Source organism: Mauremys mutica, chromosome 4, assembly GCF_020497125.1.
Source record: "Mauremys mutica isolate MM-2020 ecotype Southern chromosome 4, ASM2049712v1, whole genome shotgun sequence".
Taxonomy (NCBI): domain Eukaryota; kingdom Metazoa; phylum Chordata; order Testudines; family Geoemydidae; genus Mauremys; species Mauremys mutica.
The window spans coordinates 105,445,340-105,461,916 of record NC_059075.1 but is presented as its reverse complement, the minus strand read 5'-3'; the positions used below and the strand labels follow the sequence as shown (position 1 = coordinate 105,461,916).

At 43.6% G+C, this 16,577-nt stretch overlaps 1 protein-coding gene across 1 annotated transcript; it reads right to left on the bottom strand.

Annotated features, from left to right (window-relative positions):
- Window positions 1-2,323: 2,323 nt before the first annotated feature.
- LOC123369960 (L-lactate dehydrogenase A chain) lies at window positions 2,324-16,354 on the bottom strand. Its single transcript, XM_045016078.1, has 8 exons — window positions 16,215-16,354; window positions 10,483-10,617; window positions 9,199-9,316; window positions 6,447-6,620; window positions 5,704-5,877; window positions 4,091-4,208; window positions 3,381-3,504; window positions 2,324-3,143 (listed from the first exon to the last, which is right to left on the bottom strand). Exons 2-8 carry the CDS (start codon window positions 10,606-10,608, stop codon window positions 2,979-2,981), a joined length of 999 nt encoding a protein of 332 aa, XP_044872013.1. The 5' UTR covers window positions 10,609-10,617; window positions 16,215-16,354; the 3' UTR covers window positions 2,324-2,978.
- Window positions 16,355-16,577: the final 223 nt, after the last annotated feature.

The following is a 16,577-nucleotide window of genomic DNA, read 5'->3' as shown; positions in this document are numbered from 1 at the left end:
TTTTTTCTTCCTATGTTTTTGTGTAGAATATATACTTCCTTTGCAAACAGATACATCTTCCTAGTTTGTGCAACTTTTTATTTCACTAACAAACATACATACTGATAATACATTGCTGAGACCTGGAAACATCTTTTCTTCAGTGTCCAGAACTAGGAAGAATAAACACAGTTGCTTTAAGTATGGCTGATATGTCATTTTTAAGTTTATTATAAACTAATGAAAGAGCAGGATGTCCAATGTAAAGGCTTGTCGTCTGTGCTAGATCTTGTCACCTAAGAAATGTGATTTTTTGCAGGGTGACCATAGCAAAAACTGTGGTGATTTTTTCCCCCATTCTATCTAGATATTACAATCAAATATCACTCACTGGTAGTCTTGAAGTTTGTAAAAACAGCTAGACAAAATAGGGAATATTAACCTTAAAAATTATGCTTAGGTACATAACTTTTTTACTCAGAATCACCTCATGGAAGCTTGAAACAAAATCTATTTCCTTAAATTGTTTATGGTGCAAATTGCTTTCTGTAATCCATACTAATGGATCCTGCTCTTTTCCCAGGTGACTAATTACCACTACCTTGTCTGAGCAAGTTGATGAGGTCATTTGCTTCCTTAGATTAGGGCTGGTGTTGGCTACCTCAACAAATCTTTCATGGAAACCAAATTTTCCCTGTCCTTTTCCCATTCAGATGAAGTGCAGGCATCATATACTCTAAAGGGCCCAAAATAAGCAGCACTCTCACTCCTCTAAGCAATCTGCTGTTTTCATGCTAAATGAAATAGCCTTTCTCTTGTAAGAGGCCAAAGAAACCAATGTGCATCTCCCAAAAGAGTCTGATGAAGAGAAATTTCCTCATCCTTGGAGTCTGACTCTGAAGACACCTCTATGAGGAGTTTTAGTGCAGATGGCATGAGCCACTTATTCTGGAGTTGGACCTACAGCTGCTATTCCTGTTTTTTCATTCAAGATGGCAGTTTTGGTTGAGTTTTTTTACTGTCACATAAGTACAAAGAAACTGCTTCCACCCTCCCCCCCTTCCAAATCTCTAGTAATTATTTTTCCTCCAACTAACTGGTCTTGAGAAACATGCCCAGCTTTCACATTAATCAGGAGCTGTGTATCCCTCCCTACTTTCTTTCTGGACCTAAAGTGGGACAAAGGATCCTGCACTCATGGTCTGTTTCTTTAAATTAGCAAAGAATCCTGTGGTACCTTATAGACTAACTGACATTTTGCAGCATGAGCTTTCGTGGGTGAATACCCACTCTTCGGATACAAGTCTTGCACCCACAAAAGCTCATGCTGCAAAATGTCAGTTAGTCTATAAGGTGCCACAGGATTCTTTGCTGTTTTACAGATCCAGACTAACATGGCTACCCCTCTGATACTTTCTTTAAATTGTAGTCTAAGGGCTGTAACTCAATAATCCAATTTATTTTTTCTTCAGTCAAGATGCATCTTCCTGCCTCCTTAAACCAGCTTGCTACTACAATTTAGGGCCCTTATTACTAGAGAGTACTTGGCGGTATTCCCTACCTTTAATAAGGTTTTCAGTGAATATATAGTAATCCATTCCCCCACTCTTATTGCTGTTCTATATGGTTTAACTGCTTCTATTAGTGCATGAAGTTTTAAGGAAGCTGCTAGCCTGCTTCCATGGATGCACTAGCAGCAGACTCCTATTATGGCAGACCTTTGTTCTGATTCATTTGCAGTCTGTCTTAATGGGTGTCATCCTTTTCTCTCCACAGGTGGTTGACAGGCAGTTACACTCAGTTCAGTTTTACAGGTAAAGAAAAAATCCTTGTTTTTCCTTTGGAATGGAGTTTGCAGTGGTTTATTTTAGCTTAATAGCAAGGATGCACTTCAAAAACCTTGAAGTGTTTTAGGGGTTTTAGTCTTAACCTTGAGTGCCAAAAGTTAAGCTCCTAAATCCCTATTTTACATGTCAAAATACAGAAGACATGCTATTCAAGAGTACTGAGCCCCTGTAGTCTCTGCTCATCTATTTACTGGGATTTTTATGTAATCACTAATAAGTTAATAAAAAACCCCACTTTAATATTCAGTTAAATAGCTAAGGTTTGAGATAATGGGGCTATAGAAAGGGTAGAGAGGATGTGTTCATACTGAGAAGCTGGATTTAAATATCAAGCTTTTGTGGAGGTATACTCATCTCTGCATCAGGCTGACTTCAATATAGCCCAGTATCCTCCCTCTGAAAGGGGCTAGTGCTGTGCTTCAAAGGGACAACTCTGAACAGGGCAACTTTGTGATTATGTTTGAGCGCTAAAGTAAAATTAGACAAGGAAACAGAAGTAGCAGTTAATGGTTTATTTGGTGTTAGGGCTGGTACAGTTGAATGCTTGCAGTGGCCTTTATTTGTTGTATACGAAGTCCTGGGTTTTTACATTTCTAGGAACCAGATTTACAGCTATTCCAGTATAGTACACAAAAATTAAGTTCTTCAGAAAAGGTATGCACAGAGATTCCAAAGCAATTAGGAAAATACATTTGGACCTGCAACAAGTTGATATCTTTAATCTATCAGTCAGAGAAAGTTGGTCAGAGTTGGTTTGTCCCCATCTTTTGTAATACAAGAAATACGTTGGTCTTTACATTTATTACACAGTTGTGAAACCAGTTATATTCTTCTGAACTGACATTAAGAAGAGAAAAAGGCAAAGGATTTTGCTAGGTGGTGTTTTACAAGGAGTGCTAGATCTACTTTACACCACTTAACTGTAAATGACTAGGTTGTGATCCACCTCTGGCTACAAATACTGGTGCTGGTGAATAGGGAAAGAAAGCCACAGAACAGTTTCATACTCTAATTTCAGGAAACTGAGTTGTTCATAGATTTTAGCTTTACATGTTTCTAGTCAGTACCTACATCAAAGGACTTGACCTACTTGAAAAGTGCAACAGACAAATCCCCTATACTGTTGTATAGTGAAATGCTAGGACAGAAGAATTAAAACTGCAGTTCCTTCTGGATTCCCCAAAGTGTATCTGCACTCTTCCGTAGCTTTTCTTCCTCCTCACTCTTCAGAGTCATCTTTACTACATCTGTAATGCCATTATATCCCAACACACAAGGAACACTTAGGAAGACATCATCATGTATTCCATACATGCCCTGAAAAGGAAATAGAAGGATATTACTAGATTACATGGGTGTCTTACAACCTTGGTTCACTTTATGTTCAATTAGCCCATCATGTTACTATTTCCTTTAAGCCAGTGGTCTAAGCTGTTAACCAAATTTCACAGGAAATTAGGCAGCTCTGGATATTAATATATACAGCTTTAAATTATTTTACCTCTTAAAGCAGAGAAACTTCCACCATTCTTGTGTTAACAAGCTGCTGCTTACCTTAACCATAGTAGAAATTGGGTGCACCCTCTTTAGATTCTTCATAATAGTTTCAGCTAGATCTGCCACAGAGAGACCAATAGCCCATGATGTGTATCCCTTCAACTTGATCACCTCATAGGCACTGCAAAGGTAAAGAACTTGCTTGACATTTTCTAAACACAAAATGGTTAAACTGAAGTTTGTTATAACTTGGATTATGACATCTTAAGATAATGGATGAGATTTCCAAAAATCACCCAACTGGGCAGCACTGGTCCCACTGACTTTCAGCAGGACTTGTGCCCTTCTACAAGATTAAGCACTTCTGAAAATTCCACCCATTCTGTTTCAGTCAAGCACCGAGGTACCTGTTAACCAGATTTAAAGCACTGGGTTCTCTGCACTGAAAAAAGTTAGAGGTTCATTATTATTCATCTATGTAAGAGTTCTTGGGCATACAAAATTGCAGCTCACCAGAAATTAACAACTTGTTTTCTCCATTAGACTGCTGAATGTTAACTACCAAGGCATCCCTATTTTAAGTTGTACCATTTCCGTATCTTCACATCTGTTACTGTTATGCTGATACTGCAGCAGATATTTATAATACCATAACTGAGTACAGCTGGTTAGAGACAATATATATTTGCTCCATTTGACATAAATGGCACAGAACTATAGTGCATAAAGAGTAAAGCAACTTGTTCTAGTGTAAAGTTGCTCTTTACCTGTCCACCACCTGTTTATGGACCTCTTTCCAATGCTCTTTGTCTGCATCAGTTCCTATGTCAGGGTGCAGAGCCTTCAGGGAGACACCAGCAACATTAACTCCACTCCAGACAGGTACTAAGATAAATACACAAAATTAACAAGTTACTTCACAGTATAGAGCATTTATCAATCCACTAGACAAATCCTAATTTCACTCCACCCAATATAAACTGACAATTAGCATAACACTTGATAGAGTTAATCTGTTGCCATACAAGTGTCATTGTGGCTTGGATGTATGAATTTCATTTTTTTAATAATGAAAATTAAGGTTTGTATATCTTACAGGATTAAAATAAGTCTTGTGAACCTAGTCTTGTTTGAGTGTCTGAGCCCGTTTCTTTACCTTTGGCATCTCAAGGTTAAAGGTGGTCAGTTTAGGTTTTTTATTGGTCAAGGAATGACTTGACAATAAGGGACTATTTAGATAGTTTCATGAGGGGTTGGGGAGGTGAGAAGGGAAAGGAATTTTGAAGTCTCCCCTTCCCAGACAACGCTGTTTCAACAATCACTTGAAGGTACGTTGAACAAAAAACAAAACAAAAAAAACTCCTGGGTACTCCTGGCCTAGACCTCCACTGAAGTTCCTTAACATAGGTTTTGAGAGAGAGGCCAAAAATGTGTAAAGACTCAATGACTGGAATTAAAATCAAGTCTAGGGCCGGTCTGACAACAGCAGCAAAGAGTCCTGTGGCACCTTATAGACTAACAGACGTATTGGAGCATGAGCTTTCGTGGGTGAATACTCACTTCGTCGGATGCATGCATTCACCCACGAAAGCTCATGCTCCAATACATCTGTTAGTCTATAACGGGTCGGCAACCTTTCAGAAGTGGTGTGCCGAGTCTTCATTTATTCACCTGAATTTAAAGTTTCGTGTGCCAGTAAAAATTAATGTTTTTAGGTCTTTCTATAAGTCTATAATATATACCTAAACTATTGTAAGTAAAGTAAATAAGGCTTTAAAAATGTCTAAGAAGCTTCATTTAAAATTAAAATGCAGAGCCTCCCGGACTGGTGGCTAGGACCTGGGCAGTGTGAGTGCCACTGAAAATCAGCTTGCGTGCCGCCTTCGGCACCCGTGCCATAGGTTGCCTACCCCTGGTCTATAAGGTGCCACAGGACTCTTTGCTGCTTTTACAGATCCAGACTAACACGGCTACACCTCTGATAGCTGACAACAGCAGTATTTTTCAATAGTCCCTTGCCAGGAAGAGCTTCACCCTCCCACTCCTTCAGCTTCCTGCTGGAGAGTTCTGGGAGAATTTAGTCTGCAGGTTTTGGCCCTTCTTGGGTTACAGTAATGACCTTTTCTAACAGAACAGGCCAAGTCAAATATAGATCGTCTACTGTTACTGCATACCACAACTAAGTTAAGGAAGGCAATGCTTGTTTCCTTAAATTGCCTTGTGAAAATCCTAATGAGCAATTCTTTGCAAAAAAGATTGAATATTGGTGTTTCCTGGGAACTTGGTAGAGTTTGTCTTGAGCCCCTACTACATAATTTGTGGTTTTTAAAAAAAGCCACTAACAGAATAAGGCTAAAGATAAGTAGGGCTTCATACGTACCACTAGAATCTCCATGCTCTCCAATTATCCACCCATGGCAGCTTAGAGAATGGATGCCCAGTTTTTCTCCCATGAGGTAGCGGAAACGAGCAGAATCCAGATTGCAGCCACTACCAATAACACGGTGTTTAGGAAAGCCACTGATCTTCCAGGCCACGTAGGTCAAAATATCAACTATTAATACAATAGCCAGGTTAGTAAAAGGACTTGATGAAAGACTAATGAAAAATTCTAATGCCTTGTTTGACAAACAGTTCATTCCAACTGATTCTTGTGAGGGTTCTATCTGCAAGTGGAGGGTTTTTTTAAACTAAATATGCTGACTAGAGCAGAGAACTGATATATACTGTCCCTATATATATCTGATAGTTTACTGGGCTGGGAATTTGAGACCACTTGCCTCAAGTTCCTAGTTTGGCCCAGAACTTAGGAAGAGGATGATGCAGTGACCTTCCCCTGCCCCAAAAAGAAAATCTTCACATTGCGTATTTGAGAATTAAGCCTCACCCTCCAGTTTAAACTTGCCTGTAACTGCTTCTGTAAAGCTCTTGAAGCAGGACTGTGTGTAATGGAGGCTGACATTTCTTATAGATCAATTAGTGTAATTTAAGCCTCTGTCATGCAGCTAAAAAGGTGGTTTTGCTAATAAGCAACTAGTTTTCCCCTCTCTGAAACATGCTTCCCTATTCCATAAGAGCCAGGGAACCGAGAGGGTTTTATTAAGCAGTCCTAACAAGTCTGACCTGGATTTGATACGACAAGCAGCGTACAGTCAGGGCTGTACTTGACAACATTGGGAATGATGAATTTGAAGATGTTCACGTTGCGCTGGACCAAGTTAAGACGACTCTCTCCTTCTTGCTGGCGTGCACCAGCTGTGATGATAACCAGCTTGGAGTGTGCAGTCACACTGTAGTCTACAAAGAAAGTGTCAAACATTAATTCTTTCCACAGATAGCTCAGAACAAGCCTAGAGTTCCTACCATCCTCAAGTTAGAGTTCACAAGTCTGAAGGTGCTGAGAGGCCATAGTTAGTGGAATATAGTGCTCTCCTGATAATCAGTTATCTTCTGCTATGCAGAGAAAATTACATCAGCTTCAGTGTGTTGCTACACAAATTTCTCTGATACTATAGAAATGGGGGGCATAAATGAGTATGTGTCAACACAACACTCCTGTGAGATAGGGAAGCACCATTATACCATGCTACAGATGGCAGAGAGAGACTAAGTGCCTTGTCCAGGGTCTCACAGGATGTCTGGGGCGGGGCAGAGCAGAGAATTGAACCCAGGTCTCCTGAGCCTCAGGCTAGTGTCCTAACCACTTCTGACTAACTCTTTATTGGAGTGTGTTGAGTACTCTTTACAGCTATGAAACGTGGACATACTGTGGCAGACACTAAGCAACTAGAGCATTTTCACATGTGCTGTCTGTCTCTCCCATGTAACATCAAGTGGGCGGATGAGATACCAAACAAGGTCCTGGACCAGTGCTGCATGACTAGCATTGAATCCCTGATAATACATGTACAACTTCACTTGGCAGATCTCATACATATGGATGATACACAACTCTTCACAGACATGTTTTATAGACAGTTGAAAATGGGAGCATGTACACTGGGAGGCCAACAAAAATATTAAAACACTCCCAAAGCTTCTCTAAAAGCTGTTCAAGTCAACCCTAACACATGGGAAGCTGCTGGGGATAGATCAGGATAGTGACAGACCTGTTGGTCTGTGGCTAAAAGCCATTGAGAATAGCAATACAGAAAAAGCTAAAGAAGCACAAGTGAAGAAAGCAGGTTGTGGCAAAAAACATATGGCCACATCTGCCTGCCACATGGCTAAAGCTGCAGATCCCTTAATTGATTGCTCTTGGGTGAATGTAAGCCACTGAAACAGGGACTCTTGTCAGCTATAACAGGAGACTCCAACAATGGAAGGAGGGAGAAGAAAGCCCTGTTGGAAAGACTCAAATGTTACATCCCATGGAATGTGTGTTTTCTTTAAAGGAAATACTGGGTGCACTGCTGCCCTAGAGAGAGAAGCCTATCTGGACAATAGCTGAGGTCTAGGTAGTGGTCTTGCATGTGTCTCTGGCTAGTGTCAGTAAGAGGTGACATCTTAAAAAAAAAAAAAAAAATTAAGTGCCTCTGTTCTGATAGGGACCTGCCTATGGATGAAGGAATTACTCCTTGGCTGAGAAATAAGTAAACTATGCACTACACTTGCCATAGTCACTAGCTACTGTGAAATTTAAACTGGCATGATCTGAGCTGTTTATAGCCAATAGGAGTGGTAGACAGGAACACAAGTCATGGTGGTGATTACCCAGCTGCAGAGAAAAGTGATCTAGGAGGATCATACAGGTAAGCTGAAACACTTAAGAATTTTTTTTTTTTTTTTAAACAAAGTTCTAGCCCCAGTGGCCAATTCCAGAACACGGAGTGTTCACCTCCACAAGCTTTAATGAGAAGTTACAAATTCAAATTTGGCAGCCATGAACCATTTCTCTCCCCCCACAGAAAAGCTACAGTGAAGCAACAAATTGATCAGCAATATGGAATAACTTGCCTAAGAGAGACAAGTAAGGGCAGGGGAATAGGATAGAGGTTTATAAAATCATGACTGGTGTGTGAGATGCTGGGAGACGAGGTGCTAACTTGTGTCAAGGTCCCCATGTCAACAGAATACTGACAAATGCATAGCTGGAATCAGTCAATCAATCAGGCTCACCAGTGTGGTTACAATAGATATTAGAATTACAAGAATGTGTTTGTTTAGCCTTTATTAAATGGTTGGGAGTTGCTGCATGCATTAACATCTGTAGTCCATATTGTAAGGTAATATTTGAGTGGTTGTATTGTGAGCCTCTGCAAGTCACCAGACAGGAGAGGCTTATTAGTGTGAAAGGCTGATCTTCAACAGAGACTCCATGTTTAGACTGTTCTGGTGCTGGAGGAGTTTACACTTGATTGGTTGTGAGTTCTATACTTAGATTTCACCAACCTGGAGTTTGTGCCCTGTTTCCTAAATAAGCAGGAAGTTAACATCCATAAAGAAGTACTTCACACAGTGCAGAGTCAACCTCTTGAACTCGTTGTCATGGAATGTTGAAGGCCAAAATATAATTAAGTTAAAAAAAGAACTAGATAAGTTCATGGAGGATAGGTCCAGAGGCTATTAGCCAAGATGGTTAGCGATACCGCCCCAGTCTCTGGGTGTGCCTAAGCCTTCAGCTGCCAGAAACAGGGACTGGGCGAGACAATCACTTGAAGTTACCCTGTTCTGCTTATTCCCTCTAAAGCAGCTGGCACTTCTGGTCTGACCCAGTATGGCCATTCTTATGTTCTGTATGAACAGAAACAGATTGAACCTGCTGTTCAATACTGAGACTTAAAACATCAAGTAACACTTGGATGAGCAACTGTGTATCTGAAGTGATGGTCTCCATTTAGAAACTGTATTTAAAAAATAAACCCCCATCACTAACCTTTGCCAGAGACAATTTTTGGTGTTCTAAGGAAGAGACTGCCATGCTGGAGATCCAGCATCTCTCCTCTCAGCTTGTCCTCTATGACATCAACAAGGGCAAGTTCGTCAGCCAAATCCTACAGGAGGCCAGAAGCAGAATTAAAGACCAAGTCAGTGTGCTGGATTTCTGAATTAAAATGTCTCACTGTAATCTGTGAAGTCAGATTTTAGAAAGATGGCAACAGCATACATTAAGTGTAGTTAGCCAACTGTTGCTGGTCAGGATCAGAAAACTCATTCTAAACCAAATATTTTAGTTAGCTGGAACTTCTATCAATGTGCTAGTTTTGGGGTTTTTTTTTGGGGGGGGGGGGGGGAGAGAGTATTGAAACTTGCAGTAATTTTCTTATCTGTATTGCACCTCACACAGTGTCACTAGACTGCGGAGTACACGTTTCCATGCATGTTAACCTGAATAAGACAAATGGTTTATGAAGCATACTCCAACAGCTAGCGGTTTATAAACAACAACTACCTTACAATAATGAAAAGTGAGCATGGTGTAATCTGTGGTATGATCAATAAATGGTTTGGTAATTCAGTGTGGAGAATGCAGTTCAGATTTAGAACAGACCACAGTCCCCCACCCCCAAAAGTTCCAGGAAGAGATTACTTTCTAGAAGTGACACTGCATACTCTGTGCAATACATATATTTACATTCAGACCAGCACTTCTCATATCTAAGCTGGAATTACTTCCAGTACACAGTGGAATAAACAATTCAACAGCTCAATTTTCTCCTTGTTTAAAGCCGAACAGCTTTAGGCATTCTAGCAGTACAAATAAAGGTTTGGGATCCAGATATATTCTATTCTGTAATTATCCACCCTGGGCAGATAAATGGGGTTCTACTGGTTATCAGACCTTCTATTATCTGGCTGTGTATTAACCAAACAACCAGCACGCACAGGTCCAGAAGCGGGTGATCTTTGTGGCCACTAGACAGCACTGCAGCCTCACACTTTCCTATTCTCTATATCAGATTTTTCCATTATCTGATCTGGCCCCGGTCCCAATTAGATCAGAAACATGGGGTTCTGTACATGAAAGTCAGAAAGCTGGCAATTGTTGGAGAAACATTCTAATAGTAAATGTTATTTGTTAGCTCATGTATAGCAAAGATAAGTGAATAGCTATATTCCATTTGGCATTTACAAGGTGAAAAAAAAAAAAGCCAGATAAATTAATAGTTCTAGCTATTCTCCACAGCCCAGATGGAGGATGGGTAAACCTGACACTCACCTTCATCAGGATGCTGATTGCACAAGCCATGCCGACTGCGCCAACCCCAACCACAGTGATCTTGTTGTGGGCATGACTGTGCTCCTCTTTGTGGACGTTTTGAATGAGAAGTTCCTTAACAGACATCTTGTAGTGCTGAAAAGAAATGCAGTGTCATGTAATTTCTCTAAGCATCTGAGTTATTACTGTAGCTCCAAAGTGAACTCAATGTGCATATAATCATGGACCCTGTTACTAAGCAAGGAAGTTAGGAGTGACCACATAACTAGGGCAGTTGGTGATGCTGCTTGCAGGAGAGAGGCCCAAAGTGTACATTCCCGTTGAGAACCTGTGGGTCACGAATAACTATACATTGATTTAATTATACTACGCAAGCTAATTAGGATTTGCCCCAATAAGGTGTTATGGGCAGTGATTATACAGTTGGTGTAGCACTCCAGTAACATGTTCCAATATTAGGAGAGAAGAATTTCTTAGTTAAAGAAAATCGCGTCTCTGGGTTTCAGAGTACAGCACTGTCTGGCAATGGGTATTTTACTGCACCAGCAGCAAGGGGCTGGTCTTCACTTAAAATGCTACATCTGTGCCACTGCAGCTGTGTGGCAATAGCATGTCTGTGTAGCCACTACCTACGCAGATGGGAGGGCGCAGGTAATCCACCTCCTCAGGAGGCAGTAGCTAGTTGACAGAAGAGTTCTTAACTATGCCACTTCTGGATTTTCCCCACCCGTAAGCAACGTAGTTATGCTGACCTAATTGTATAGGGTAGATCAGGCTAGTACTAGAGCTAGACTCAGGCTAGGTCTACACTACAAATTACTTTGGTGTAACTTACAGCACTCAGGGCTGTGAATAATCCACACCTGAGTGAGGCAAGTAAACTGACTTATGCGACGGTCAGGACAGTGTTACGTCAGTGGGAGAGGTTCTCCTGCAGCAATAGCTACAGCTGCTTGTGAAGGCAGAAGTTAAGCTGACAGCAGAGCTCTCTCCCAGCAGCTTAGAGCATCTTCACCAGAAGTGCTACAGTGGCACAGCTGCATTGGTGCAGCTGCTGTAGTGTAGACATAGCCTAAAATGACCTACTAGGGCCTTTCCCTAAGTTCTAGGATATGAGCAGGAAAGACCTCGTCAAGTTCACTTCAGACTTCCCAGTCATGTAAGTGGGAGTGGGTGACCAGACTCCCTAAATTCTCTTGTTAATTAGTTTTAAGGTGCATTTGAGGAATTTTCATTAATGAGCCAGTTAATTTTTGTCCCCTGGGTAGGATATTCATACACGAGGAGTACACTGCACCTCTGGCTGTACAAGCAGAAGAGTTTCCCCATGGCTTCTGCATTCATAACTATTTCAGCTGCATGTTGCATCACAAGGGAGATAGGAGTTAGGGTCTGGTGGGGCAGCATGAATATTCATGAACATTGTTTTAAATATGCCATTAGTAATATATCCAGTTCTTCAGTCACATACCTGCTGGTTAGGTACCTGGCACTATATGGTCCACACATGTCATTTGATTGACAAAGATGGTCAGTTGTTTGGTGGGAAAGTCTTTAAAATATTACTTAATTTGAGCCACAGCTTAGGGGGCTGGTTCCTTTATTTAAGCATGTCAGACATCCCCACTGGAAAACAACCTTAATGTTTATCATTACTTTTAAATCCAATGCAGCAAATTGCTAGTAGTTTAAGGCTATGGGGGATATCTTTGGCTGGGATGTGGGAACTCAGTCTAGGAGAGGCTTAGGACACAATTTCAAATTCCACTGACATAAGCAGTAACATATAGAGCAACCTTTTCAAAAGCATTTAAGTGACCTACAAGCTTTTGAAAGTGTTCCCCTCCCCCATGTTTATTCATGGATATCTGAGAGACATGTGTTGCTTCTTCAGAGGAGCCATACAAAGCCACTATCATCCCTCAAAGACAGGACACAGAATGGGCCAGGACAATGAACCCCCTGCTCCAGCATGTCCCTCAGGGTCAGCATTGAGAGGTGCAAATTTGCACTGCTACGGTTTTGTTTGTTCTGTGGATGAAGGGATTCAGTAGTTAGGGTCTATGATTCTGGCCCCTTTCAGAGGCACTTACATACACTTCAAAATAAACTGCTTCTCTCTCCCATCAAGGGGAGGAAAAAACAGGCAGGACAATCCTGACCACCCTGGGAAGTGAAAGGCACTTCATTGTTCTCAGTATGTACAGATAGGCACTGGAAATTCTCCCCTTCCACTTGGCATCAGTATAACTGGTCTCTGTGGAGGAAGGCACCCCAGTGGGGAGTACTGGTCTTCAAATTCCAGCCTGGAGTCACCTTAGTGTTTTTCCCCCAAATTCAGACCCCATCCAATCTTGCTGGTGTTGATACAAGGACTGACTCCAGCTCCACCAACAGTGTGGTAGACTCCTGCTGCTCTTCTAATAGAGGCAGGGTGCAGTCGTGGTGGGAGTGAGGAACCACCCAGCCGCAGACTCAGAAATGGCACCCTGTGGCCCAACAGCCTTCGTCTTTAGGCTCTAAGTTCCAGGAGCGCCACTGTTGCCATTTGCCCCCTTAGCCAAGTTCAGTGCAGCCAGGGGAGTGAGTAAAAATAGCTGCCAAGATGTACTGGGAGGGAAAACAGGACTTGCTGTGTTATGCCTGTGGGACAGGTTTTGCCCAGTGAAATCTAGGAACAGGGAAAGATAATGGGATTTTTGTTTAACAAACAGCAGACGCCATCACTTAGGTGTTTTAGAGTATGACATATGAGGACTAAGAGACTATGAGTCACTTCATCTTCCTATCACATTGCATCTCATAAGCAGAGGAGACAGTGTGACCCTGCTGTCTAAAGTAGGTTACAGTTATAGCATTGGATAAATGATAAGCGTAAGCTCTGCCAGGCTGTCTTTAGTTCATGTGGTACAGAGTCTAGCATGAAAGGCCCCTCAGGGCCGCTATGCAGTACAATACCAGTTAATAATGCCAAGTTTTCCTATGTCTTGCCCCTAGCTGTATGGCTCAGTGGGCGAAGAGATCACAGTCATGGGCTTTGACATGGAACATCTCTGCTTCCCAGAGCACTGTGTAACATGAGATACCCACGTTTTCTCCACAGGCCAGATTTGTCCTTTAAAGCAGGGGCTCCCACCCCATTCTATGTTCCATCCCTTCACATCACAACAAGTTTTTAAAAGGGTGGTTCATGAACCAGTAAAGATTGGGAACTGCTGCTCTAAAGCATCTCCACATGGGCCAAGTCCTTAGTAAGATAAAATTTAGACAGAAAGTGATACATCATGTTTGGATCAAGAGCCAACAGAAGTATTTCATCAACCGTGAAATATACGTTTGAGGGATATTATTCCACCCAAGGAGTTAGGGATAGTCATGAAGAATCAAGCATCTGTGCACAGCATGAAAGCTAGTGCATAGATCCATTGTCAGGTGAAATCAATACTTGATTGTATCTATTTAATATGTGGCTCTGTGCCCAGGTTGTGTTTTAGGACTTGCGCTTTGCAAGATGCATTTTGCTGGAAGCCCTTTACAGACACAAGCTTTTCAAAGGGTCTCCTTAAGCACGAGGCAAATTAATTATAAGTTAGCTCTGCTTTTAGCACCTAAATATGCACTATCACCACAAGGTTTTAAAAAATTACAGAAAGTGATGCCATGTAATAAGAAAGCAGTGGTAATTTATAAAGTGACCTCTAGAGAACTAACCGAGGTCTCCCATGACTCAGACTTCACTAACAGCACTGGCTCCATTCCTCACGGATCAAATGAAATAGCTATCCAAGACAGCAGATACTGACCCAAAACACACTGGTTGGGGGGTTGTTTGGTTTTTCACAATGGTAGAAACATTGGGCATGTTTGTTTAAACAAATGTCACCACAAATATTAATTAGGTTTCCCCCCCTGCACTGTGTCATGTTTGCGTAGCTGTATTTCTTCCTCACAGCATCAGAGTAACACAGTGGGATGTTGTATTGTCGCTGGAATCCAACATAGAACAGGCTGTCAGGTTGCAGAGCTTAATGCCTTGCCAGACCCAAGTGCAAATGGCTGCGGCTGGGCTCCACACCGCCGCCACGGGGCAGTAACTAGAATGGCCAGCCAAGGCTGTTGAAGCGGAGCATGGCAAAGGGCCCTATGAGCAGAGGCAGACTTGGGGATGGTGGGAGTCCCCGAATTTCACCCACCACAGGCTCAGAGGTTGGCCAGGTCTCTGACGTTTTAGGAGTAGGCACACCACCATCCACCCACCCACCCCCTGGCTGCTCCCTACAAGCCCTTGCAGTGTTACTGGCTGCAGCAAGCTTTGCTTGATCATGGTGGGGGCTCCCTGGTTTCATCTAGGTAAGATCAGCCCGAGCACCACCTCAAGCAGCCCAGTGCTGTTTCAGCTCCCCTGTGTGCTCAGTCCTGCTCCAGCCAAAGCAGGTGGTGACTAGAGGAAGGGGTGGTGGCTAGGAGGAGGATTAGTCCTCAGAGTGTGTTGAAGGGGCAGTGGAGTTCTGACTGCTTGACTAGGGGTCAAGGTCGGCTGCCCCATGCAAGAGTAACCCTCCTTTCATTCGCATACCTAATCTGCCGAGCCGCCTCCTATGCCAGGAAGAACGGCAAGGGCCAGCCAAGCTAACTCCCATGCTGGGCACAGATTTCACTTCTCCTCACCAGCCACAGGCAGAAGCTAGCCCCACCTTCACCCCCCCCCCCCCCGAATTCATCATGCTTGGTTGCCCAAGGGAAAGCGCTCGGGTGTCTGGGTGCAGTAATCTGGAGAGGAGCAACGAGGCTCACTGAATGTTTTGCAACCCTCCACGTTAAGCGACCAAGCCACCAGCAACCACAGGATTCCCCCCTCAGACAGGATCAGGTCTTTGCAGCTCAGAGACCCTAAACAAGCCCGTAAAGGGGATCAGCTAAGCAGGAGCCTGCAGTCTGAGTGTGGCACCATTATTATCCCCAAGGGCATGCCCATCACGCAGCAAGGAAGCATCCTGACTGGGCTCGAAGGTCAGCAACGGTAAAAAGATAATTGCATGTAACAGCTCCACAGCAATGACTCAATCGATGATTTAAGCGGATGTTGCAGCTTGGGGAAGAACTCAGAACACAGGGCACATAGCCACGGTGCCCATTGCTCCAATCCACCTTGGAAATCACAGTGACCCAGAGACTGCAGCCAAAAGCACCACAACGTCCCCCAAAATACTGTTACCTAGGGCTGCTCTAACCCTCCCAGTGCACAGATGTTGTATAACTAACCCATGCACCCCCCAAAGTTACAGTGGTCCAGGGATCATATACCCATAACTCATCTATCCCTAAAAACAATTCCCTTACTAGCGGCTACGTAGCCCTTCTCGATACCCCACACCCAAATGGCAGTGACCCAGGGAGCACAGAAGAATTATAACCCAGCCGACCCTCCCGCACAAAACAATCAGTGACCCAGGGGCTTATATAAGCCGCACCACGCCTGTGACCCAGGACTCGCAGCACAGAGCCCCACCTACCCCTCCCTCAAAACAAACCGATGAGCCAGTGGTGTATATAACTCACCCCCCTTCAAAACAAAAAATAAAAATGACTCGGCGGATTATGCAACTACCCCCCCCCAAAAAACCACCCTAGCGGCCCCCGCGTCTCTGCACGAAGGGGGGGGGCTGCCCTTGCTCCAAGCGGGGGCTGCAGCGCTTTACTCCCCCATCGGCAGCCGGCTGCCCGCGGCTTACCTGGGCGATCTAGCCAGCAAAGACTGCGCGGTGCTAATCCTCCAGCCCGCTCCCCGCCGCCACTGCAGTACCGCTGCTGGGGGGTGGGGGGGGGTATAAATAGGGCTCCGCGGCTGACGTGCGGCCAGCGGGGCGGAGCGAGCCCGGCCAGCTGACTTGCCCACCAGAGCCCCAATGCGACGTGCCCGGCTGCACGTCTGGGCCGGAGCCGCCGCCTGGGCGCCTCGGGGTGCGGGGCAGGTGTAACCGCGCGGCGCTAGCAGGGTGCAGAGCCCAGCCGAGGCGTGGGGCTAACTGAACCCCCGCGCTGTTTGCTCCGGGAGCTCTACCGCCTTGCATGGAAAGCGGGCTGTTTGCAAAGGG

Excerpts from the sequence above, each read along its gene's own strand:
- LOC123369960 (XM_045016078.1), bottom strand. The coding sequence starts at position 10,608 with ATGTCTGTTAAGGAACTTCTCATTCAAAACGTCCACAAAGAGGAGCAC. Across the intron at positions 6,621-9,198 it reads AAAAATTGTCTCTGGCAAAG|ACTACAGTGTGACTGCACAC; the intron begins GTTAGTGATGGG and ends CTTTCTTTGTAG. Across the intron at positions 3,144-3,380 it reads CAATTTCTACTATGGTTAAG|GGCATGTATGGAATACATGA; the intron begins GTAAGCAGCAGC and ends TTTCCTTTTCAG.